At 41.0% G+C, this 26,513-nt stretch overlaps 1 protein-coding gene and 1 long non-coding RNA gene across 3 annotated transcripts in view; one reads left to right on the top strand and one right to left on the bottom strand.

Annotated features, from left to right (window-relative positions):
- Positions 1-831: 831 nt before the first annotated feature.
- LOC120324203 lies at positions 832-2,208 on the bottom strand. Its single transcript, XR_005565319.1, has 2 exons — positions 1,448-2,208; positions 832-1,090 (listed from the first exon to the last, which is right to left on the bottom strand). It is a non-coding gene; the product is annotated as an uncharacterized LOC120324203 (long non-coding RNA).
- Positions 1,912-26,513, top strand: part of CAPRIN1 (cell cycle associated protein 1) — a 29,788-nt gene continuing 5,186 nt past the window's right edge. Inside the window, exons 1-18 of one of the 2 annotated variants that reach the window (XM_039385984.1) lie at positions 1,912-2,084; positions 2,375-2,598; positions 11,012-11,074; positions 11,927-12,013; positions 13,603-13,841; positions 13,951-14,033; positions 15,109-15,246; positions 15,906-15,958; positions 16,045-16,131; positions 20,632-20,787; positions 20,878-20,986; positions 21,421-21,482; positions 22,893-23,003; positions 23,510-23,659; positions 23,872-24,022; positions 24,768-24,962; positions 25,944-26,044; positions 26,441-26,504. In XM_039385984.1, coding sequence (XP_039241918.1) covers positions 2,377-2,598; positions 11,012-11,074; positions 11,927-12,013; positions 13,603-13,841; positions 13,951-14,033; positions 15,109-15,246; positions 15,906-15,958; positions 16,045-16,131; positions 20,632-20,787; positions 20,878-20,986; positions 21,421-21,482; positions 22,893-23,003; positions 23,510-23,659; positions 23,872-24,022; positions 24,768-24,962; positions 25,944-26,044; positions 26,441-26,504 — 2,071 coding nt within the window. In that variant the 5' untranslated portion in view covers positions 1,912-2,084; positions 2,375-2,376. The remainder of the gene's footprint in view (positions 2,085-2,374; positions 2,599-11,011; positions 11,075-11,926; positions 12,014-13,602; positions 13,842-13,950; positions 14,034-15,108; positions 15,247-15,905; positions 15,959-16,044; positions 16,132-20,631; positions 20,788-20,877; positions 20,987-21,420; positions 21,483-22,892; positions 23,004-23,509; positions 23,660-23,871; positions 24,023-24,767; positions 24,963-25,943; positions 26,045-26,440; positions 26,505-26,513) is intronic. The other variant, XM_027728560.2, reaches the window with a different exon arrangement.

Genomic DNA, 26,513 nt, shown 5'->3' with positions numbered 1-26,513 from the left:
TGATCTGCCTAAAATTATGAGCACATTAAGTATTCAGAGATATTTTAGGAGCTGAGATCAACTGTGTACTCTCCTGCAATAACTGCTCTCAGGAGCAGCATTTTAACTTCTTTTATTTTTGAGACCATAAGCATTTGCTACTTTGCATTTCACTTTCCTGTGAAGGATAAACATTTTACATTGGTGGACAAGATCAAGGTTTTATTGATCCATCACATATTCTCAATTTATTGTCCCCACTTCTCCCATCAGCGCTGACTTTTCTTTTATTGCAAGACAAGTTTTGAGTACAAACTCTATTAGGGCTTGGCTGAAAAATTTGCCCGAGTCCAGAGCTTATGGAGAATTGCAATGGCAACATGAGAAAAAGGAGAAATGAATAGGAATGGATGAAACAAATCCATATGATTTTAAAGTTTCACATTTTGTGGTCAAAAAACCTCAAGTGCTTCACATGTTCATGAAAAAACTACATTTGACTTGGGGAAAAAGGTCATTCCAAATCCTGTGTATGGACCTGGGAGAATTTAATGCATAAAAATGAAATCTTGTAAATATAATGGTATTAACAAAATCTTCTTTGTGAACAGTGGAAAGAAATGGACTTTTAATATTTGAAGATTTTGGTTTTATACTTTATTTATTCAACTGAAGTAATTGGGATGGGTGATTAGCTACTTGTGTTATAACCTGTTATGGAAAACAAGGTGATTTGTAAAGCAAATGGCCTAAAATAAAAATGACAAAGCATTGAGGTGCTACAGCAAATGCAAGAATACACCAAAGTAGAAGAATATTTACAGATGTAGAAAAAAATCTGACCATTCAAAATTAACCACTACCAGTTTATTGCTGGATTATCAACTTGAAGTAACTCTTGGATTATCAATTTGAAGTAAATCCTGGGAAGAAAGAATGAGGGTGGAAACAAAGGCAAGGATTTGATGAGGAAGGGCCATGAGACATCTCTCTTTTGGTGATACAGAACCACCAGGTTGGCCCATTTGTTCAAGAAATTGGGATTTTTCTCATGTCAATGTCATCAGTTGTGTGGATCCATGGTTGAACAAGATCAAAGGAAAAATCAGCTCTAAAAAACAACGACACAAATATAGTCTTAAATCAGTATTACAACCAAAACTCCATCTCCAGTTTGCAACTACTGTGAACTGAATTTCCAGAGATTCATATTCCCTGTCTTCTACCCATTAATTCCAGAAAGACAACTGAATAAATTCCAAATCCTTTCCTATATAGCTTCCAGCCTGCTGAAGGCATTTTCCAGCTGTACCTCACTAAGCAGGCAGAGTGTTCACCCAAAAATCTCCTTTAATTCACAGAAAGCCTGATGTTATTTCAGTATGTCTTTAGATTAATATTCGAGCAATTAATTGTTATTCAAGTAATTCTTAAGTAATTAATTGTTATCATAGAAGTAAAGGTTTACCAAGTGCTTTGTGCCATTGAAACGTGTAGAACTAAAACCAAACATGTTTTGTAGGGATTGTAGGGACAGTCATTTGGAAACGCAAATCCCTGAACAAAAGGCAAATGAGGCAACCGTTCCCAGTGACTGAACCGCGGTTATTACGGGCCAATTACAGCCGTATGAGTTTAGTGACATGCCCTAGGGCATGGAAGGGCGGAAAATATGTTTTGCAGCCACATTTATTGCTGGAAAAGGCGGCGGGGGAGGCGCGACGCAATCTGAGAAGAACCCGCCTATTGTGTGTGGCGCGGGGGCGCCCCCCGCGCGCCTGAAGGACCCCTCCGGGCGCGCCTCCTCCGCTCGGGGAGCCGCCCAGGCGCTCTCCGCGGGCACCCGCGTGGCGGCAAGGTCCCCGCGCGCCCCCGCGCCGCCTCGCCTCCCCGCCTCCCCGCGCCGCCTCGCCTCCCCGCGCCGGCGTGCGCGCCGCTGCTGCCTCTTTCCCTCCCTCCTCCCTCTCTCTCTCTCCCTGCCTGCCGCGGTGTAGCAGGAGCAGCGCGGCCGGAGCGCGGCGGAGGCGGCCATTCCTTAACACAGCGAGAGAGAGCGCGAGCGCAGCGTGTGCCCTCCCCCCCCCGCGGGCTCGGTCGCGCTCAGGGTGAGGGGAGGGCGTTGCGGCCCCTCCGGGCGGGGATCGGGAGGAGTGTTGGGGGGTGTCGCGAGGGGAAGTGACCGTTGGACGCGCGGCGGTCGCGCGGTCGCCGCCGCCCCGCGCGCGCCCCGGGGGGGCGGGCAGGTGCGGCTCGTGCGCGCGAGCAAGACCCCCCCCCGGCGGCCGCGTGCGCGCGCGCTCCCGCGCTCTTCCTTCCCCCCCTTCCTCCTCCTCCTCTCCCCGTGACGCGCCCGCCGCTCTCTCTCTCTCCGCTCCTCTTGTTTCTCCTTTCACAGAGATGCCCTCGGCTACCAACAGCACCATGGCGAGCAGCACCACCGGCGGCAGCGGCGGTGGCGCCGGCAAAGCCGCGCCGGGCAGCGAGGCCGCCCCGGCGGTGGCGGCGGCGGCCCCGCAGGCGGCGGCGGCGGGTGTGAACATCACTACGGTGCAGACCGAGGCCATGAAGCAGATCCTGGGGGTGATCGACAAGAAGCTGCGCAACCTGGAGAAGAAAAAGGTGCTCCCCCGTGTCCCCCTCTGACTCCCCCCACAGCGTTCTGCCCGCCCCTGGCCCCGGAGCTGCCACGGCCTTTCCTTTTCGTTCCCTTGTGCCGGACCCTCCGCCGAGCTCTCCCGGGTTGTTCCCGGCGTGGCCCCCAGAGGCCGCCCGCTGGAAGGTTCCAGAAGGGCGATCGCCGTTCCCCTGGCCTGTCCCCTTCCCCTCGCGGGGGTCCCGCTGCCCCGGGGCCCGGCCCCGCTCGGCACAGCCCGGAGGAGTCGCGGCTGCCTTCCTCCCTCCCCCCCCCCGCCGCCGCCGCCGCCCGGATCCCCCTCAGCGGCGCCGCTCCCTTCCCCCTCCTTCCGCCTTTTGTTCCCGGCGGCGGGGCCTTTCCCAGCGCCGCTCCCCTTATCCGGGCTCCGTGCGGCGGATGGAGCGCTCGGGATGGATGAACCCGGCGGGAGCGGTGCCCCGGGGCGGGCACATGGAGCGGAGCTGTAACATGGCGGCGGCCCGGCCTGCCCGGCTCGGCTCATTGTGCCGCCCTCACAAAGCCCTCACAGCCCACCCCGCCCCGCCATGGCCCTCAGCCCGGCCCTCCGCCGGCCTCGGCCCGCCTGCAACGCCTTATTTTTAGGAATGGGGTCCTGGACGTGTCGGGTGTGTTTTACACTGGGCCAGCGCTCCACGTTAAACCTCTGAGGGCTTTCCAACCTACAGAGCTGCCCGTCAGTAAAATAACTAACACAGAGCTCAAAGACTCGCCTCGAAACACCACATTGCCAAGCTGAAATTAGGGATGGGTGGAAAATGATTTCGTGTCTGAAAATAATTTCATACTGAAAAATAATTTGTGTCATAGCCCTATTTTTATTTTTATCTTTAGAAGTAAACAGGCAAAATAACTCTCCCTTTTTCTTTTAACTAGCGCTTTTGGTCGTAGTAGCCCAGACTAGTACTTGATACACCAGTAACACTGTGCTTATCCTCTTGATTTACTTCCAAGGACAGGTCAGAATGTTCACCTGAAAATTTTAGTTTTTCAAATACACATTTTTAGCATCATATAAAGTATTTTCAGAGGGGGAATATTAGAAGTAAAACAGTGTGTACAGGTGAGTTGTAAATGAAACAAACTGTGCTTTACCTGTAAATAATACACTGTACGTAAATAATATACTGTGTATAAATAATACACTTACAAATACACCGTGTAGTGTAGCTTCCCAGTTAAAAAAAATCAGCAGGGGATTTTCCTACATTTTAATAATGAAACGACCAAAAGCAGCAAACCAGGAACTCTTAGATAAATTTTGGAGTAGGACGAGCTTTAGATCTTTGTCTGAATACTGTTGTGTGTACACAGGACGGCATCTGTGTTTTAAACTTATTATTAATACGTGTGGATATGTGCACACAATACTGGTCCTCAGCTCAAGAAAGGGAGCAGATATTTTATGTCTCTGATTGTTTCAATTAAAAAAAAATGGATTGAAATTACTGTTGCAGCCAACATGCTCAAAAATCTCTGAAAATGTCTTATATAATGCTAAAAACGTGTATTTTAAAAACTGAAATTAGTAGGTGAACGTTCTGTCCTTTGAAGTAATCAGGAGGATAAGCCCAGTGTTATTGGTGAGAGGGTCAGCTTTCCTTGGGAGCAGTTTTTTATTTACCTTTGAAAATAAATAATTTACACCTAATTTACACTTGGCTTAACCCTTCCTTTCTGAGTGGACTTTTAGTCAACTTCCAGAGTACAAATGTAGTGTCACAGCAAGTGAATAAAGGGGACAAAGTGCCCTTTTTTCCTGGAAATAGCTTCTGTTGGAAGATATTCCTTTAAAATTACTTCAGGCAATTTGGGGGTACTCTGTGCTAGGCAGTGTGGGCTTAAAGAGGAGGAAATGGCTGGGTCTTGGAAACCTGGATGTGATCTCACAGGGATGAATTAAAGCTCAAAGACTCCTAAGTCTTAACGGGCTGAAGTTGGGAAACTTACTGAGTTAGGACTCAGATAAGCACTACAGAAGTCAGTAGTCCTTGATGTATTAAATAGAACTACAAATTTTCAGGCTTGAGCCTCTACTTTGATTCCTCAGTCAAGAGTTCTGTAGTAAATCAGTGTTCTTTATTAAAGAGTATTGAGGGCTTTGTGTCTTAAAACAACGCCTGTTGTACACGAGGGCCTCAGTATTTTTATTTTACTTCTTGGTAAGTGTACACAAATTCATTTGCTTTCCTTTATTTTGAATCTTTGGACAAGTATATATTAATTTTTTTAACCATTCAGGAAGTAAAATTACAGTGGATGCTGCACAGATGAGAAATCCAGTAAATCTCACTGAAACTTGTGCTTAGGTGAACATTTAATCCTTTCTTTGTCAGCAGCTGATAATGAAGGCCAGAAGAGAGTATTTTTGAGAGCTTTGTGTTTGAGAATGAATACAAAAATGTAGTTGAGTTAGACCCATCCTTCTGAAGGATGAAAAATGATTGCTCTGTAAGAGGGACCATCTTACGTTTTAGATCATATGAGTGTGTAGCTTTTAGTTGAGGAAAGGTCACCCTTTATGAAGAAAATAGAATTTTTGAATTAAATTTAGTGTCCTGTTTCCCTCTAAACTCTGAGGATAAAATGGCATGAGCACCAAAATACAATACACAAAGTGAAATAATATTTATAGCTTTGTTCTATACTATTTTGAATGTTTCTGTATAAACTGTAAATACAAGATTATTAGTTACACTTTCATTTTCTTTTCCTAAAAGTGACCTCATTTGAAGAATGAGTATTGCTTACATTAAAAGGGACCAGGGTAAACTGAATTGCTGTTCATAAATGGAAGTGAAAACATGGCCTGATAATGTCTGTGTTCCCCTCACGGCTTTATATTTGGAGATGATAGGAATGCTCTCCTGCGTTCTTCCTCTTCTTAGATGACAGGATATTTGTGTGTGCATGGAAGGGGGTAATCAAAGGGATATTTTCTCTACAGAAGATTCAAACCTGCAACTGGAGTATATGTTGACAAACTCAGTTAATTTAAAAGTTGCCTGAACTCCTCCCGGTGTTTGTTGGGTGTCTGAGGTTACAATCCTGCCTAGGAGAAAAATACTTCATTAAGACCTGCGTTATTTTCTTCTTTTCCCACCTTTTTTTTTTGTTTTGTTTTAGAGGGAAAAAACTTTCCAAATTCCAAGCCAAATGAATGTAGGTTGAACTTGGGTTTTGTTCCAGTGATGAATGAAAAAAAAAACAAACCAGTTATTTTTGCTTTCACCTTGTGTCATACAGCATGATCTGTATAAGAACAGTTGATGAAACAAATGTTCTGCTCAATGGGCAAAACAATTATTGCTAACACGTGATTTAGGGTATGGGCAGGTGTTCACAAGAGATTAGTCTTGGGCAGCTGTAAATATGAGGTAAAGCACATGATCTTTAATAACTCAACAAAGTTGGAAAGATGGCCCATGTTGGTTGGGGCTAGTAACTTGAGCTGCTGTTGCTTTATCAGCCTGACTGAATTTCCTACTGAGTGTAACCCGGACTGGAGTGGAAAATGAGGAGTTAACAAGTGCTGCTGTCGTTACTATGCAGGAATTCTCATGTAGCAGCAGAGGATATTTGACTTGATCTGACTTGGTTCAATAAAATGTTGAATTTCCCATGGGAAACAGCAACCTCCAGTAAAAGCTGGGATCAGTTTTCCACCGTTGTAGGTGCAGTTAATGGTGGCAGGAAGTGCCACACTTGAATTGCCCATTGGTAGCAACTTTCTGAAGTGCTTTTGACCACTGTTTGGGCCTCTTGGATGTTCCAGGCACATGAGTGTCTCCAGAAGCTCTCCTTGTGAAGCTTGGTTTGGAATTTATCTTTGGAAATTAAATATTACTCTGAAACAAATTTGTAAAATTTGTTTGAAATCATATATTGAAAACCCGTATCTTTGAAACCTCTCTTGACAGCAACTTTGGTTATCAAGCTTCATGTGTGAAAATCCAGGCAGGTTATCTGTGAAATCATGTGGTGGTTGGTGCTTCCAGGTTTCAGTGTGGTCTGTTTTGTTTTTAACTTGTCTCACAGCAACTTGTGTTAACTGGATACATGGTGAGTCCTACAAGCTGTGAAACACATTCTGGTTAAAGGTCTTCAGATGCTGCTTTGATGTTTTGTTGATGCTTTTTCTTTCAGAAGAAAAAGACACACAATGTGTTGGGAGAGCCTCATTTGTGTTCTAGAGCCCTGTTTGTGTTCTAGAACTCACTTCCTGTTGTAAAAGCAATTTATTTTGAACATAAATAATGCTTAGAGCAAAATCCAGGTCTCTTGCAGTGTAGTCAACTTCCCTGTAGATTCCTAGTTTCTGTAGGAAATGCAGTGTGATGGTTGTTTGGAAAGAATATCAAAACTTGGAGTTCCACTCCTCTGATTTAATTCTGGTAACTGAGAAAGCTTTTTTTTTTCCTCCGGGGTAAGCTGCTCATGAAACTGCAGTCTCAAACTAATACAGTGTGGAGGTATTTTTTCCTCAGCTGTCAAACTTACCAGACTTTGGGGAAAAAAAAACATAAGAGCATCTACAGCTGTTATTTCAAAAATAAATTCAGTTTAACCAGGAGACCTGTAAATGTTTTGTGTTCTGGAGTACTGGTGGTTTTTTATCCTTACATCTTGGTTGTAACTCAGGACTGAAACAGCTTCTCAGGACTTGTTGGGGTGTGTGTGTGTATATATAATTAGAAATTGTATCCAGACAGTGAGTGTGAGAACTGTGGTGGGTTTTGAGAGGTTCTCAACTTCATGTTTAATTAAACTGATATGATTTAAGTGTTTTACCTTTTTGATTTTTTTCCCCTGCCTATTTTTTGAGGCAATGGGAAGACTGATTTGGTTTTGGGGTTTCACTTGGTCGTTTCTGGGTAGTTTTTGCTGCAAAGTTAAACAGATGAATGAGTGAAGGTGATGGTGGAGGCAGAGAAATTACAATGTACAGATGTAAAACAGGTTAATAAACTTCTGGTTTGTAACTTGGCTTTTCTTTTGCTTCAGTGCAAAATGTATTACACAGCTAATTTAAATTTTGGATTATCTTCATTGCTTGGTGCTGTCAAAAGCATCCATGCAGGTTTTGAGATATCTCAGAAAACAGGCTTGCAATGTCCCCTTCATCTTTTCTTTGCTTGTAGTGAACTTTGCGTTACAAAAGGGTCACTCCAGCTGGTTGAAGAGGTTACCTTGTCCCCTAGCACCTTGTCACACACACTTGTGCTGCTGTCATTGCTATAACCATATCACTGAAATTATCTGGTTAAATATAGAGCCTCCCTCCTGCTCCTGACCCCCTTTTTTGAGGGTTATTTTTAATCTGATGATTCCAGTGATCCAGTTTAGAGCACAGCACTGTAAATGACTGTACAAGCACGGCTGAGTGATCAGGCATTTTTAAAACCACAGTTGGTTTGGAAGGTAATGTTATGGGACTGCATTTTTTTGTTTTCACTTCAGGATGACATTTTTGAGGCAATTCAGAGGAGGTCAAGAGAACTTGGGTGTGAGGAGAAGGTGTCTGTTGCCACAATAAGTAACTGAATTTTGGATTCCTATTCAAGTAAAATCCAGGGCATAGTTAAGCAAGGAACACCAGCACCTTCCCCCTGCCCCTGGGAGCCTGTTTGTAGTGCTTTTCTCCCAGGAAACTCCAGAATACTTGAGGTTTCTCAGTGGAAAAAGCTGGAGCAGGGTGGTTTGCTTCCTGTACAACTGGGAGCTGCTGACTCATGAGCTGTTCAATACACAATTTATGTGCTCACTTTGCCACTGGATTATTATTTTTTTCTGCTGGTTTAGCTTTTATGCTTGGAGATCTCTATCTGATGAGTGAGGGTGAGGTTCTGTAAGGGGGTAAAATCAGGAAAATCTTCCCCTCTTGCAGGCACTGCAGTAGGTTGCTAAGCAGGAATTTTACTGCAGTTATTTTACAGCACTAATGCTGCTCTTAGGTTGCTGGTAGAGATAAAAAGGAGGCATTTTACTTAATATTTGTGTGTAATGCAGCCTTTGGATCTCAGAGTGTGTTTGGGATGATAGGAAAATGCTTACTTGGCATTCGAAATCTTTGTGATAATGTCCAACTAAATGCACATTTGCTTGTCCTCTGCATTGCAGCTGACAAGGCTTTCCTTCCTCTGCTTTTACCTTCCCATTTGAATGTTTTTAATGAAGAACAAGTGAAGACAAGTAACTTTTCTTCTATCCCTTTGTTTTTTACTCAAATAAAACTGAGCAAAGCATTTACATTAGATTTCTAAATAATTGACCATTTAAGAAAACCTTGTGCATTGTTAAACATGTTACTGCAATATCTTAATCTGAAAACACCAGCTACGCTGAAATGCAGCAGCATGGAAAAAGTGTACAGGAATTGTAATTATTTAGGAGGTTTTTGTCTCTTCCCACCCTCGTGCCCTTGGCCACCAGAATGGATTATGTGAGTGCTTTGCAATATATGTTTTGTCGAACAAAGTAGTGTTCTGGAATATGATATTCTACCCTATTTGTTTTACTGTTGTTTATGGGTTTGTGTTGCAGACTGGCTCACAGAATTTGTTGGGGTTGTTTAATGCATTTTTGTAGACCTTGTTTAAACTGGTGCTTGCAGTGTGTTTACTGTGCAGCCTCCCAAACAATTGCATCAGTGTGACCAAGGGAATTGTGATCTGCAGCAGGGGAGTCAGGGACTCGAGCGAGTAGGAGCTTAGTTTAACATTTCCTTGCGTGCAAGCCAGTTTTTGTAGGATTTAAGCCCCCTTAGGCAGGGAAGGTCTGGGTAAGCCTGGCTTTGCTCTGGAGCTCTTTTCCCCTCCCTTCTGGCTTCACAGTTCAGCCACACTCAGAAAATGATGAGAACTGTTCTGTGATTGCCCAACCATGTCAGCATCTGTTCTAAAATCAGTGTGGAGAGGAGTAAACTAACCTTACTTCCTGTTGTGGGAGATCTGCAATGTGGCAAATGCTCTTCAGGGCTACTTTTTTGGTGTGTTTTGAACTGTGGCTGCTGTCTTTAAAAACTGTTACCATGTAGTGTCTGTCCCCAGCAGGAAATTCCCAGTAATATATTTTTGAAGCTCAGGAAGTTCTTCCTTTGACTTTGCCTTTCATCTATCAGATGAAGAAGTTAAATTTTGTATCTGACCTGTAGGACTTCCAAAGAAATAAACTGGGCATTAGATGACATCAAAAGGCCTGAGTCTCATAAGGGTGCTTGTGGTTCAGCAAGTGATGCTGGGCATCAAATACCTTATAAGAGGGGCTTTTCTGGTAAACTTTGACAGACTTTGAGCTTTCTGTAAGATCTGAGATTGAGCATAAAAGTTGAAATAACTAAAAAATTATCAGTAAAATGAAACAAAGGCCAAAAGCAACCAAAAAAAAAAAGTCACTCAGTGGGAAATATAAACCCTAAAGCAGTGGTTGCATCAGGGGTTTGATTCTTTCACATCAAAAATTAGGTGTTCCTCTCACTTTTCATGTTATGCTAGATTGGGAAGATAATAGTTAAGGATTCATTTTAATAACTTTTTTATTAGATCAAGGCAAATTTCATGCAAAATACAATCGTGTGATAATAGAGAAATGATGAAAACAGGTTAGTAATTAGGTATGTCCTTCTTATAGACTTTACTTCCTTTTGAAGACCCTTCTCCTTAGCCTATAGAGTCTCTGTGTTGGGCATGCAGGAGTTTTACCTGCTTTTTTGGTCGTGTCAGTGTTCTACATGAGTTTCTATTTAAGCAGATTAGATCTGCTGAAAATTAGCCTAATGATTCCTTTTTCAGTTTCTTCCCATGAAGAAAAAAAAAATCCTTAATGCTCTTGAAGGAAACTGTTTTAGAGCTATTAATATGAATTGTGTTGGTGGGCATTCTTCACAGAGGATCAGAAACTATTTTGAATTCTTAACAGCTCTTTTAACTGATGCAACTACAGAGAATTACAGTTCTGAATCCTAATAGAGTTGACAGTGGAGGTTTGCAGTCGTGTTTTTGGTGGTGTAGAGATACAGTGGTAATGAGCTCTAACTCAGACCTCAGTTCAGCTCTCTGATGTTTAGACTGAAGGAAACGTGTATGAGAGTGGTGTTCCCTTTGGCAGGAACGTGTATTTCCTTAGAGATTCACTCTAGTCATGAAGACATACTGTAATAACCAAATAAAGGTTAAAATATTTATCCCTTAGGAAGTATTTACATTTTGTTAACCCAGAAGACAGTTTTTCTGGGCGGTCTTTTTACATGACAGTTTCATGCTTGTGTTAGGTATTACTCTGTTTACTGGAATATTACAGTACATAATTCTGTTGGCACAAGTAGAAAAAGGCAGTAACTGGATTTAGACTCTTCATAACAGTGTTTTTCTTGCTTTTCAGAGCAAACTTGATGATTACCAGGAACGAATGAACAAGGGAGAACGTCTGAATCAAGATCAACTGGTAAAAACAACAAAAAAATACTATCTAGATTTCTGTTAAATTGTTCTGTGTTCTTGCATGGGAGGGAAGGGATGGATTTCACTTCCCCTGTGTAGTTTAGTTAGAGATGCAGCTCAGACCAATAATAAGCTCTGTCTGTGTGTCTGTCCCAGCTCTCAGTGCAGATGTGGAGCTCTAGATGAGCTCTGTGCTGCTTCTCTTCTTGTTGGGGCTGGTTCTTAAAGTAGGTTTTCGGAGAGCTCAATTCAACAGCAGTTTTGCAGTTGTTGTAAATACAGAACAAATAAGAATTTAAATTCAGTTGTGTGATGCAAACATGCATATTGATACTCGAGATTACCAGATGCTCAGTAATCAAGTGTTTTCTTGATGATTTTTAACACTGAGAAAGTGAAGCAAAAAAAAGGTACTTGCAGCTATTGCAGCTGTTGACACTTAAAAGATTATGAGCTACTTCCATTGGTCCATGTGCTCTTGTTCATCTGCCAGGGCTTCCTCACTTGGGCCCTTCTGTGCCAGCTGAAAACTGAAATATCTGTGTATTTTTATTTTGTAATGGCATCTTGTGAAGATAAAGGTTGCTGTTTGAGGAGCAGGGCAGAGAACTGACGTGTCATGTTGAGGAGGGATGGTCATGATTAAGTTTTAGGAGGGCAATATCTTGACTGCCAGACTTGAGAAAGCCCAGGAAAATCAAAATTTTACTTACCATAGTTGCAGTCCCATTCAGGGATGCTGTGTCTCACTTAGAAAGTAAAAATGTGGGGATTCATTTGTTAAAAGTCTGGGGGGGTTTTTTTCTATTTGTGATGATTTACATTTACTTGTGGTTTTCTCTGGGTTTTTTTTAAGGATGCAGTGTCAAAATACCAGGAAGTGACAAATAATCTGGAATTTGCTAAAGAACTGCAGAGGAGTTTCATGGCTCTGAGCCAAGATGTAAGTAAAGATCAAGCCATGCCATGTTTGTTTTCCAAACCTTTGGGCTTTAAACTCCTTTTCACTGGTGCAGTCAGTAGTCACCTCTGTTTACAGAGATTAATTGGTCATGGTTTCTTGTATGTTTGACTCTTTTATTCTGTATATTAGTTGGTGTCAGGTTTTCTGAAGACGATTTCTAAAAGATTTTCCTAATGCACTACATAAATGTATGGAAACAAGAATAATGACATAATTTTCTGACAGAAAAATAAGTGTTGAAAACAGTGGGATCACAGAACAGGCCTGTCATGCAATGTTATAGGTGGTCACTTGCTGCCAGTTTTCTTAAAGAAAGGATTTCACAGGCCTGCTTCTGACTCTGCCAGGTGACTGAGGGCTTTCATTTCTTGATTTACCACGTGGTATAGTCTCAGCACTTGAAAGCATTGCATTTCCTTTTTTAAAAGATTCTTCCTGTCTTGTTAGTTGCAAATAGTCTGAAACTATAGTCTGAGACAAGACTAATCTTATTTTCATAAAGGATAAATGAACTGAACAGTAGTAAAACGAGTCATCTTTTGGGTCGGTGTTTCATCAAGGATACAGAATAGGTGTGATCAAGAATTCAGTTCTAAAAAGTTATGGAAAGAGCAGCAACGCTGGAGGAATTGGTTGTGCAGTGGGTGTTAGTGCAGCAGACTGGTCTAATGAGTGTATTTAGTTTGTGAACAGACTATGTGATAATTTGAAGGGCATCAACATCCGCGTGTTACAAACAGCTTTCTCCATTCGTTCTGGCTGTAAATTTGTAGGACTCTAAGCCAAGCTGTTCCTTGGCTTTTGTTGCATCAGGGTTCCATCTATGTTTATGGAATGTTAGTAATGGAGAACTTGTCTTTTCTGGACAAGTTTGTCCTGAGGTATTTCCCTGGTCAGCTGACAGCAGTCAGTGAACCCAAATTGGTGCTCAGCTTTCAAACTTGGTTGCAGTTTTTCCTGATTATAGTTAGTTCTCATGCAGTTGATTTTAAGATATGTCTCTGATGTTAAAAAAAGAAATTTAGATGTTTCGAAGAGAGAAAGTTACTGTCACAAGTTAAATTTTTGGAAAGAGAAGATTTAAACAAAAAAGGAAACAAGCTGAATTTGGGATACTTAGATTAAGAATAGAGGAAACATCCTGTAGGTTCAGACTAATGTTGCATTTAAGACCTGTGTTGTGACTGCAGGTTTAGAAGGTTAAGTGCAGAGCACAAGGTTGATGATTATCATCCACTCCCTTCCAGCATCTGTGAGAATGCCAGGGTAGATGCAGATTTGTTCCCTGTAGTGTCTGACTGGGGACCACATGTCCAAGAATTCCTTTAAACCCTTTTTGAACTGGCTGATCCCATCTATCTCCCCAGCCTTTCATGGCAAAACATTCCATGAGTTCCCTCCTGTGGTACACGAAAAAACGAAGAATACTTTTGTTTCTCTGTTTTAAGCTGCTCTCCTGGTAGTTCCAATGAATCCCTCCTCCTATCATGGGATACGGTGAATATCTCTGTACCTTTTCTTAGCAATAAAAGCCATTTCCAATCTGTTTTTCCCTTGGGATCCCTCAGATCCAGAAGACAATAAAGAAGACAGCTCGCAGGGAGCAGCTGATGCGGGAGGAGGCTGAGCAGAAGCGTTTAAAGACTGTGCTGGAGCTGCAGTTCATTCTGGAGAAGCTGGGGGACGATGAAGTTCGCAGCGACTTGAAACAAGGCTCCAGTGGGGTCCCAGTGCTGACAGAGGAGGAGCTCACGATGCTGGATGAGTTCTACAAGCTGGTTTACCCTGAACGAGACATGAACGTGAGGTAGGGTTACAGCAAAGAGCTTTTCTTTCTAATTGTCAGTCACCTCATGTATTTACTGTAGTATTGAAAGATTTGGTAAGAAATTAACTCTTACTAATTATTTTTTAAGGTTGAATGAGCAGTATGAGCAAGCATCTGTTCACCTGTGGGACTTACTGGAAGGGAAAGAAAAACCAGTTTGTGGAACAACCTGTAAGTGTAGCCTCAGTATGAAGAGAGACAGCACACTGAATTTGTGCTTGAATTACAATACACTTCTGATATAAGAGAACTTAGACATCTACTTATCTTTGAGTTTTTAGAGTAACTGCTTTTTTTTCAGATCTTGGCTGGACTAACAATAACTTCTGAAGTGTGGGCTCCCTGTGTAGTGTATTTTTTTCATACTGACACAGCATTACTCAGTATTTAACCTGCTGTTTCAGCAGTATTCTGCTGCTGGTGGTGCTTAGTAGCAATTCTTTGTTTTCTGGAAACCTGTGTGAGAACAAGGAGCTTTTCAATAACATCTAATACATAAACTTTAATGGCCTTCATTAGTGGGATGTTCTCTCTCCCTTGCTCCTGCAGAAAGCGTTCTGGTTTTGCCATATTTTCATTGATGAACTCTGCAGACCAGGGTATGATCATGCCAGTAGTCTGCTTTTTTGCAGAAATAAAAATCTCCACAGTAATCTCCAGTAATGCTGCCTTGCCAGTGTGGCTGATTTCTTTTGGGTTAAGATGCCCAACCACTCATCTAAGGCATTGAATGAAAGTGGTTTTGTTTTCAAAGGCTGATTTGAGCCACTTCACCACAGAGGAAGAACCTTCACAAAGGTGGTACCCGTGTAAATTTGTTTTGTAAGAAATTGTTTTACAGTAATGTTTTTTTTAATGAGGAAATTACAAACAAGTCTGAGACAGTTGAAAGTTCAGTGAGTTTTGAAAACTTTCCAAACTGAAAACTAAGCAACCAGAGATGATTTTTTTAATAGCAGGAATAAAATAAAAAAAACCAACACAACAACACTTCGAAGTGTTTCACAAATCTTCTGAGGAGTATTATGTGCTCTTAAGGTTATTCTTGCCCTTAAGAAAGTGGGTTATTTATTGATTTATTTAATGTAACCTAGTAAGAAGTCCTGTAACAATAGTGGTCGTGCATTAGCTTGGGACAGCAACATCTCCCCAGCAAAAGGGTAGTAAAATTTCTGTGATCTTAGGGAAGGAAGGCAGAGATGATTAGGCTTGGGTTAGTGTTAATCTTTCACTTGCACTTTCCTAGACAAAGCCCTGAAGGAGGTGGTTGAACGGATCCTTCAGACCAGTTACTTCGACAGCACCCACAACCACCAGAATGGGCTGTGTGAGGAGGAGGAGGCAGCACCTGCCCCTGCAGTAGAAGACACTGTGGCAGAGGCTGGTAAGAACCTCAGGATGCCTGGGAGTGAGGTGTTTGTGTTGTACTGGCTTGTCTCTGGGTTCCTCACAATGATTACATTGCAAATTAAAGTTCTACCTGCCTGAGGCTTTCCCATTTTTCGGTCATTCCCACCAGTTTAATCCTTTGTTACGAGGGAACAGTTTTGAAGCAAAGTCTTAAGCTTACACACTTAAACTTGGGAATATTGTATCCAATTTTAAGAAAAAATCATTACTTCTTTCCTTTTTGAATATGGAGAAAATAGAAGCTTGGGGTAGCTGAACATGACTCTCCCCAGCAGGAATTTAATGTGGGGTTTTTTCTTGCTAATTCAAAACTTGGAGGTTATTTTTTTATTACTAGTTCTCTGTTATTGCCCCTGACATTTTCTCTTCATTCTTAGATACAAGAAGAGCATTTTTCATCTAATTTTGTATCTTCTTGATCTGTAACATATGTGGGTGGTGGGGTTTTCTGTTTGTTTTTGTGGGATTGTGTTGTGGTTTGTTGGGGTTGTGTTTTTTTTTTTTTTTTGTTTGGGTTTGGTTTTTTTTTGGGGGGGGTCTTCTCTTTGGGTCTTTTGCTTGGTTTTCTTGTTTGATTTTTCTCATACAAGGTGGTTTTTTCCCACATAAATTATGTATTTCTTTTTCTTACAGAACCTGATGCAGCAGAAGAATTTACTGAACCAACTGAAGTTGAATCAACTGAGGTATTATTCACTGGAAAGATTGTCATTTTGTATACCTTTAATGCCACTTACTTTTACTTTCATACCCTTTCTTATTTTTATTTTAGTATGTAAACAGACAATTCATGGCAGAGGCTCAGTTCAGCAGTAGTGAGAAGGAACAGGTAGATGAGTGGACAGTTGAAACGGTTGAGGTAAGATCTTGTGTACTGCAGGTAAAATTGCAATCCCTGTTTCTGCTGGCTCACAATTCATGAGAGGTTTTAGTATTGCATCCCTTCTCCCCCAATATATAAAAAAAATACATATATTTAAGTAGGCTTGGACTCACCACTCATTCTTTAATTACATAGTTAGCTCAGGAGTAACTAAAATAAAAAGAAATAAAACTCATGCAGTCTGGCTAAGTTTACAGAGAACTTGCTTTTGTTCATTAGTGGCTTACTTGGGAAAACAGGACTTAAAAGTCTTGGGCATAAAAAAAATACTTGAAATAGTTTTTTGAAGCCTTTTTTTTTAGGAGAACTTAGCTGCTAATACAGAACTTCAGGTTTATCTGCCCAGCTGCTGACAGCATGGCATAGTTGTGCTTTCATTGAGCAGGTCCATGGAGAGGGAGCTGAAATTAGTAACTCAACTAATAACCTCCTTCGGGTTGCTTATGTGCATAATTTTATGTTAAAATATGCTTGTATGTCGTCTCTGTTTCCAAGAACTACAGTTCCTCAAGTATTTCACTTGTTACTTCTTTGCAGTTGAGTGATTGTTCACTTATGGTGTTTGTGGCACACTGGGTTTGGGATCCATTCCCAGTTTAGTGATTTATGCTCTAGAATTTATGTTCTTCATGTGCTGTAAAGGACAAGTCCCATGGAGTCATTCAAATGTTTAATATGTTGGAATTTGATTTGTGTCCATCTGTTAGAAACAAGTATGAGCAGCACCTTTCAGGTGCTGGAAATTTCATTTTTTCATTCACTTTACCAGCAAAGTCCAGATTGTCAATTTTTTAGACTCTTCCTTGGTGTCTTCAGGCTGTTTTAAGTGTAGGAGTGGAGTAAGTGTTCAGCATCTTGTGGTGAAAAAGAGAGCAGCCATTTTGATCCTGCCTGATTTTACATGGAGTTGGGCAGAAATTTGTATCTTAGGGTGTTCAAGACCACTGAAAGATTTAACTAAGGATGGGTGTGGGGTTTCTAGAACTAACCAGACAACTTTGCCATGGATGTGAATGTTTGGTAGTTTATTGTCATAGTATTCCATTCCCTTACTTAAACCAAAAATATCGCTGCTATTGAATGTGTTTTAAGAGGTCTTTTTAAAAAACTGAAGAAACCCTCCAAGCCACACATAAAAGTCATGCTCAATTGAAATATTCTTAAAAGGCCCAGCATTTTAAAATTATTAATTGATTGGCTTCAATCTAACTTGAATTACACCCACAGTATATTTGTGTTTACACCAAGTGTCCAGAGTGGTTCAGTTCTCTGTAGTTCTTAATGCTATGGATGAAGACACAATTCAGGTTGTAAATTTGTATCTCAGATTTCAGAAGCTCCTCATTTTTCATGCGTCTTTACTAGTCTGCTAAGTCTGCGGTCTGAGCTTTGTTTTCATAGAACAATACAGAGAATATACACTGAGGTTGTCCTTTCTGTCCCAGTATCTTGGACATTGTAAAAAGGAATCATGTAAGAAATGGAGAGTTGAAGGCTGTTTCTTTGTAATTAAGAACCTTATTTTCTCAGATGTAACATAAATGGGGAAATTGAGAATATCTCTCTTTGACATTGGTTTTACTGCCCTTACTGGCATCACAGTCCCATTTCTCATGGGAATTCAACTGACTTGTCCTTAGGGAAGCTCATGGTGCACAATGTACAGAGCTTTTGTGCTCTTCAGCTCAAGATGGTTGTGGCATTAATAGAGTGATAGCTGGGAATTTTGGAAGCTGAAAGAGAACATTTGCTCAGAAAATCTCCATAGTTGTTCCTGAGGAGGAAGGATATCATAAACTCATCTCTTTTTCAGTAGATGGGATACAGTCACGATTTCTGTGGTATGTTTGTAGTTTGAGAAGTGATGGTGTCTCACAGGACATTTTTTGTATTGGCCTTCTGAAGTTTTGAATTAAAGAATTTGCTTGTGAATTTTCCAAGTGTATTTGGATTATATGATGTTCTCATTTTGGTGAATATGTCCTTTACTGGTAATAGTATTTATGGGGTTCTGTGTTGTTGTTTGGTGGGCTTCTAATTGATTTTTTTTTAAGTGCTTTCTTTGTAAAAAGGAATAACCTGAATCTGTTTGTATGCAAAATTCTCTGTCTTAAATTATGGAGTGTTGGTTGGATGGATTTTTTGTCAAATTGGAACCTGTTCTCAGACTGCCAGAATACGAGTTCATTCTGGTTGGTCTGTGGTCTCATTAAGCTTCTGGTTTTCCCTTTCCCCCTGTCAGTCTCCTGATTGTGTCTGGCAGCTCTTTCTGCTGCCAGTGTCAAGGGCAGGGTGTCAGAGGGGAGCCTACAGTTTGAGTCAAATATTATTCTGCTAACAGGTTCAGCTCTCCTGAAATAAAGTTGTGCTGTGCTGCCCTGTCCCCAGGATCAATGGACATGCATGGTCAGGAATAATTTGATTTTTGAGTAATGATCCTTTTATTTGAGTAATCTCTGTACCTTTTCATGCAGCACTGTTAGAAAGCTGTTAAATTTAGAACTGTCCTGTCCATTGGCAACTGAACACACTCATCTTGAAATTTATTTAGCAGTCTCATCCTACTATGATTGTACTCGGTCAAAGTACCTGGTAGTGCTGATAAGACTAAAGGAATAGGCCCTAAACGATTCCTCTTGACATTAAAAGAGGAGTGATGAAAAAGATGATCTAGAATCTGAAGCACCATCTGAAGTTCGTACTGTACTATTGGTGAAAAAGGAAAATGATAACATTTTGTCCCTGTTGTGTGTTGTTGACGATTCCATCAGCTTGTATTTTTGTCCTGAAGATACTGGATTGTTATGAATGACTTGGACTTCATAAGTTTAATGATAGTGCTTAAATAATCGAGAGTATTTTTGGTAATAATTTTGCAGGAGACAAGTATCTGATGGTTTCAAGTTTCACCCAGTGATCTGGCTTGTGTTTTTTCTTTGACTTTCAAACTCTGTAATGTGCCAAAGGTCTCTATATGTGATCTGAATAACATTTTCAGATAATTTTTTATTTCTTTACTTGGAAACAGTTAAGATTGTGAAACTTGGGGACTGTGTGATAGACCAGAGCAGTTGTGCTTGGTACTTACATGGGATTTATCAAATTGCTTCTCTGTGGATGCTAATAGCAGTGATTTGGATCTGAAGGGAATCTTGAAAAGGGACTATAGGTTGTGGTTAGTTTTTAGTTTTGTTGATATTTTCTGTTACAGATGGCTAGGGATTTGGTCAGGGATCAAGTCACTGGAGCTGAGGCAATTGCATGTGCAGAATGTCATATCTAAAAAAGGTTTGGAAGTGTGAGCAAGAAGTAGGAATACTGGAAGATGCTGTGTGTTTCTTTGAGAAATCTAAATAAAAAAATGCACAGGCTTTAGTGACAATTTGAAGTTTAAAGTTCAGACCTGTGATAATAGGACTGGTTTGTCATGTGTCCCAACTGCTGTACAAAAGTCTGTCTCCTGCAGTTCTAATGAGAAATCAAGTATTTCACATAAATATTTTGAACTTTCAGGTGCATGTATCCTAATTTATATCCTGTGCAACTGTAAGTTTAAGGCATTCCTGTTTATCTGGAAGATTATTAATATTAGAAGCTCATGGGAATAGAGAAGTGATAGACAAGTTATTGACAATGGTGTTGTTAAAGGACATTTGTTGACATGAAAAGGGCACTTCTGTATTCTGTGAGCTGCTCAAAGCAAAACTGGTTTAGGGACATCCAAGTGCTCCTTTGTGCAGCTCAACTGTCCTTGTTGCTGTTTGTTTTCAAACTCTTTGATGATGGATGTTCTCAGCTGCTCATGTCCAGCTTTCCTGGTGGCTCTGCTGTCTCTGATAAGGTGGTATTTGTTGCACATTTGATGTGTTGCCATATTGGAATCTGTCTGGTAAATCTGAGCTTTCCTGCCCACTGTGAGTTGTGCTTCTGCTTCTGGGCTTCTGGTGTCCCCCCATGGTGCTGCCTTGCAATCTTTGTCATGCAGTGCTGCCTGCTGTTCCCTGAGACAGTAAATCAGTTTGCTAGGATAAAAGTGGCTATGAAAATTGACCATTTTGAAGTCTTAAAAAAGACCCAAAAATTCTGGCTCCACTTGCACTTACTAAAAATCATTGTTCCCCATTTGTGCATATTTCTGAAGCTTTTTTCCTCCCCACCTTTCTTTAAATTTCCAAATGCTGATAAATTGCTGTCTCAAATCCTGCTATAAAAAATCCCCCTAGTATTGAACAAACATTTTATTAATGAGGAAAAGAGTAGATGGAGAGAAAACAGAGCACTATAATCCTGTGACTGCTGAGATCAGTAGCTGCCACTGATACTGGCATGACTGTAGGATGTAGTACTTTTCTTCAACATCACTACAGTAATTCCATCCATAATGAGTTAGGCAATAGCCATAAATTCCAAGAACTACCAAGTCACTTTTGTGTTGACTGGAGCTGAAATTTGAGTTGGTTGCTTGTCTCTTGTTAGGTCGTAAATTCGCTGCAGCAACAGACACAAGCGACATCTCCTCCTGTTCCTGAACCTCACACGCTTCCCACTGTGGCTCAGGCAGATCCTCTGGTGAGAAGACAGCGAGTACAGGACCTCATGGCCCAGATGCAGGGCCCCTACAACTTCATGCAGGTATTTCTCTGTTCTGAGTGCTCGTATTTTTAACAGACAGTAAATTGGATTTGATTTTTTTTTAATTGCTTTTTAATTTCTTCCCTTCAGGACTCCATGCTGGAATTTGAGAACCAAACACTTGATCCTGCCATTGTATCTGCACAGCCCATGAACCCAGCACAGAGTTTGGACATGCCACAAATGGTTTGCCCTCCAGGTTTGTAATGGTAAATCCTAAACATAAATATTGGGGAAGCCTGCGAGTCATCTGTTAAAAATGCTTCAGTTACTGCTGCAGAGTAAAAGGATCACCACAAGTAATGGTACAATCCTGGTCAAGTGTGTTTTTCTCAGAAAGGTATACTAGTTTTAGTCTTCCAATTCTCACTTGCTTATAGGTTTTGCTTAGAAATGTGGAACATCTGAAACATTTTTTTTTTGAATGAGCAAAGTACAATTTTGCTTTGGATTATTTTGGACAACTAGAAAAAATGTTCTTTGCATGGAGTTGGTAATTTGAGTATAGCTTTGGCATGCTAAAGGCTTCATCATCTTATGATGATTGGCTTTCAGATAACTGAAGCAGATATGATAGTAATGCTGTTCTGTAAAAGGTTTGATTGTATAGTAAGTGAAGTTATTTTCTTTCAGTTCATGCTGAGTCGAGACTTGCCCAGCCTACTCAAGTTCCTGTGCAACCAGAAGCTACACAGGTAAAATGTTTAGTACACTTTATTTTGGATTTGAGCTTTATATTCAGCCTGGTTACTGTTACAAAAGGATTTAATTCCGAACTGTATGAGAAACTCAAAGTAAAAGTTCTAATTTGGGGAAATGGTTATCTCCATTATTTCTTCAGCATTGTTGCTAAGAAGCATTACTAGGTACAGATTCTGTGCTCTGCAGACATTGCAGATTCTCAGTAATGGAGTCTTACCTTTGCCTAGTAGTGTTCCCTTAAGTTAAGTCATGTGTAGTAATACTTGTAATTTAGCTAGGAGCAGGTAGTCCTTTATGTATTTGCAACAGAAAGGCCAAAACCAAAATAACTTAGTTAAAGGGCAGCCCGTGTCTGTTCAAGTGAGTGTCAGCAGGAATAGATTTAAAGGATTAACTGTTCTGTTTTATTCACTTATTCTGTTAAGGATTATTCCCAGTTACTTTTTGGGCTGTGTTTTATACTGGAGTTGTATACTGAGTTGAATGGTATTTTCAGTTGAGCTTTAAGTAGGACCTCTTTAACTTGATTCTGTACTGTATAAATGGTCCCCTTCTTGTGAAGATGCTTCAGTTTCTTACTGAGTTGTCTAGTGATTAAAGAACTTCCTAATTTTGTGTTAAGCCATGTGGCATCTCTGAGGAATGGGTGTGATCCCTGTAGGTATTTGAAAGCCAAAGAAAAAATCTGGATAGCTTATGTATCTCATAATACTGGCAGTATAAATTGCCTGCTTTGTCCTGTCCAGATAGAGCTGCAAGGTTTAAGTCACTCATTCATACAGGAACAGGAGTGAGGGTTTTTTCATGAGTTTCCTCTGTAAGTACCTCCTGAAGTGTTGGTGCTCTCCCCTTTTGTTGTTTTGTAGGCGTAGAATAATTTCTTTTGGCAGAGGGTTTTCTCTGCACTGGCTTTTATTTTACTTTTAAGTGATATCTGTGAGTTAATCCAGTGGGATTTTTTTTTAAATTTATTTTCCTTGTCTCAGCCAGTGCTGCCAGTGATTCTCTTGAGGATCTTACAAGCAGTAGCTAAACTTAGTCTTTCCTTCTGAACATTCCAACATGATGTGAACACCCCCATCAGTTTTATCATTTTCCTCTTGAAATCCCCATGCCCTTAAATGCAAAGTCCTCTGCTTTGCTGGCTGGAGTTTTCACTGGACTCTTAAAGGAGCAGAGGACTGAGCAGATTCAATCCATGGGAAACCAGCACTTGTCCACTTCTATATGAGCTCATATTAGAATGTTGGTCAAGATGAGGTGGTTTAATTCTGCTGGTTAAACAGAGCTCTACAGACTTGGACTAAAGAGTACCACCCATGCTGGGGGTTGTCAGATACTTTCTATAAAACTGTGGGTGAGCATCAGCTGACTTTTGGGGACTTTGGGGTTTATTTTGTCAGGTTCCCTTGATTTCTTCTACAAGTGAGGGATATACAGCCTCCCAACACATGTATCAGCCTTATCACACAGCACAGCAACGACCACAGAAAGAATCAATTGACCAGATTCAGGCAAGTCAGGTGTCAGAGGGGTGGGAAGGACTCTCCTGGCAGATATCAATCTTAGTCTATGTTTCCTTGTAAAAAGTGGTAGTTTTAGTTGCCTGTTAGTAGGGCTGCTCCAGTTCCCTTCAATTTCAGAATGTTGAGCCTGTCTGTGACCGGTAAGTCCTTCATAGTAAGGCTTAATTTGCAAGATTGATTGTTTAGTTACATTCAGTGTGCCAGCATTAGTTTGTGAGTGTCGGTGTTGATGATGGCTTAGGAAATGTGAATTGCTTTTTACATTGGCCAGCAGTTAGCCCAGGAAATACATTTCCTTTCTTAAGTTTTTCTAGTTGTGTTTCAAGTCAACAAGGGAGAAGGCTGCAAGGTTTTTCCTCTCTTATTGTGCTGTTGCAAATGATGCTGTTGAGCTGAAGTAGAAAATAGTCATTTGTAGAGCTGAAGCTCAGGCATTGCCACTTTTTTTTGTTATCTCAAAAGCTGCTAAAATGTTGTTTTCTTTTCATTCTTAGGCTTCAATGTCACTGAATGCAGACCAGACCCCATCCTCATCATCACTTCCCACTGCATCCCAGCCCCAGGTGTTCCAGGCTGGATCCAGCAAGCCTTTGCATAGCAGCGGAATCAATGTCAATGCAGCTCCATTCCAATCCATGCAAACAGTAAGTAAATAATAATAATAAATAAAAAGAGAAAATAATGTAAACTAAATCAAATAATTAATTCTTCTGTTTTGGTGGTCATTCATTCTGTTGGAATCAGTCATGTAGCTGCATAGAATAGTCTGGTTATTCACATCTCTTAGACTTTGATACTTTATGTGAAAAGTTGTAAAGATTAATTGGACCAGAGAACCATTTTTCTGCCATTACAGGTATTCAACATGAATGCACCTGTTCCTCCTGTTAATGAGCCAGAAACCCTTAAGCAGCAAAATCAGTACCAGGCCAGTTACAACCAGAGTTTCTCCAGTCAACCTCACCAAGTAGAACAATCAGATCTTCAGCAAGAACAACTCCAGACAGGTAAACTTCTTTTAGCAAAAGCTAGAATGGCAACAGCCTCAGTGTAGAGCAGGTGCTCAGGCTGTGAAGGTCTAGAGGATGGAGCGAAGCATGTCACATGTTCTCAAATGTTCCTAGTCTTGCAAAGCTTTCCCCTGACAATACCAAGTTTTGTTACTCTGTCTCAGCTTGAATATCCAACAGAGTGTGAAATTCAGTATATCTTACTTCCAGCTGTTAAAAGAATTTTGCCATTTGATTGGGTTTTCTCTGGGTTTAAAAAAAGCATGAAGATGATTATTCTAAAGTGGAAGCAGTAGAGCGGAGTACAAGGTTGGAAGATCCTTAAACTTGCTTTTAAAAAAACTATGCTATTTGAGGTGGCATTTTATACAGGAGATAGAATAGTAAGGCAGAAGTGAGAGCAAATGTGGGCTGCTTCTCACAGATGATGTAAGGTTTTCAAAGGGCCAGAACCTTCTGGTGAAATCAGTGAGACAGGGTTTGAATTCAGCAGGCAAAATGCTTTCCAGGGTAGCATCTTGAAAAAATCAAGTCTATATCCAGAGTCCACTGAGATGAAAGTTGCAGATGCAGAGACAGACAGAGTTAACAAGGGTGAAGTGGTAATAATACTGGGTATTGAGTAAAGAAGAGCCAGATCCTTTTCCTCTCTAACTGAATATTGAGTGTGAAGGGAGTAATGTGGGAACATAAAGAAGTACAGACTTAATGCTACTTTTTTTTCCCTCCCATTGCACTGCAGTGGTTGGTACTTACCATGGGTCCCCAGACCAGACTCACCAGGTGGCAGGCAACCACCAGCAACCTCCCCAGCAGAACACTGGGTTTCCCAGGAACAGCCAGCCTTACTACAACAGCCGAGGGGTGTCCCGTGGGGGATCTCGCGGGGCCCGGGGGCTCATGAACGGTTACAGGGGACCGGCCAACGGATTCAGAGGTGAGCAGCTGCACAAGCACTCACTGAATGTGCACCTCTAGCAAATGTTAAGCTGACCTGCTGTCGTTAGACTGTAATAGTATCTCTACGTGATATTGAAATTTGTAGCAATAAAACCGCTTGCTTTAGTTAAGCAACTTAAATTTTAGATGTGTGTTTGGATATCCTACGAGGATATTGGGATGTATTAGGCATTTACTGCAAGTATAAGCAAATAACAGAAATACCCAACAGAATTTCAGGTGAGGAATTTAAATGCTAGTTGATGGTTCAGAAATGTTTTCTGTTTCCATTTGTGGTAGAAGTAGTATATTTTAGAGTTCTGTGTTTGACCACAGTCAGAAGAGACTGGGTAATGTAGAAGTGTAAGAACAAAAGAGTGTCAAAGTCACTACTCTGAGGGAATCGACAGGAGTGGAGGAATGACGCTGTAGTTGAGTAAATTAGAGAATTTTCATGATTCCTGTAGATGATTATATGTGGCTGTCATTGTTAGAATGGGAGGGAGAGATGGTTTCCTTGTCAGGTGTTCTGGGAGGGATTAGATTAATGGACACAGGTACTATCTGCCACGTTCTTTTCCTCTCCTGTGGCTGGGGAATAGAGAAGAAACCTGTATAATAAAAATACAACTGATTGTAGTAGGAGTGCAGCGGTCACAGCTGTTAGATACAGATCCTAGTATCATGGTTAGTTCTGGATTGAATATTCTGTAAATCAAACCTCAGATTACCAGAGAGATGCACTGAATTGCTTTTTCCTCCCAGTTCTTACTAGATCTTTGTTCTTGTTTCTTGTAATAGTATTAACCTGACGTTGCAAACATTTGCTTGACTTGCAGGTAAACAGCCCTTGCTAAAGGGGTGGGGGGTTTTGCTCAGGTTTAGTTAAAATCCCGCTACTGCTTTTCTTTATATGGTAGCAGAAAGTCGAGTAGTAAGTTCCCATTTTCAAGTGAAAGACTTGTGCCCTGTTCCTTAGGGGGATACGATGGATACCGTCCTTCCTTTTCCAACACTCCAAACAGTGGTTATACGCAGCCCCAGTTCAATGCTCCTCGGGATTACTCAAATTACCAGCGGGTAAGAGACCACAGTGTGGGGTAAAAAACAAAAGCACTCAAATCTATTAGTGAAAACTCTGCCAAGGACTTCTTTTATTGGTAATGAACACAAACTACCTCAGTGTAGTTTGAAAAATTTAAACACTAAATACATCTATTTACATTTCTTATTTATACTGAGCAACACATCCTGTAACTGGAGGGAGCATTTGTCATTGCACATTTTATTACAGCTGCTAGGCACTAGTAGAAGTAAGAACTAATTCTTCTAAGATTAATGCAGACTGATGAAATGCTGCATGTTGAAGTCACAGATGTTGTCAGTGTATGCTGCTTTAAAAGCTCCTTATTTTATTTGCGATTAATAACAGTGCCCATGTTTTATGTCATAACTTTCTTAATTTCTTTGCCTCAGGATGGATATCAACAGAATTTCAAACGTGGCTCTGGACAAAGTGGACCTCGGGGAGCTCCTAGAGGTAATTTCC

Source organism: Pipra filicauda, unplaced genomic scaffold (genome assembly GCF_003945595.2).
Source record: "Pipra filicauda isolate LSUMZ 115617 unplaced genomic scaffold, ASM394559v2 scaffold45_size4122338_pilon, whole genome shotgun sequence".
NCBI lineage: Eukaryota > Metazoa > Chordata > Aves > Passeriformes > Pipridae > Pipra > Pipra filicauda.
This window is presented reverse-complemented; position numbering and strand designations above follow the sequence as displayed.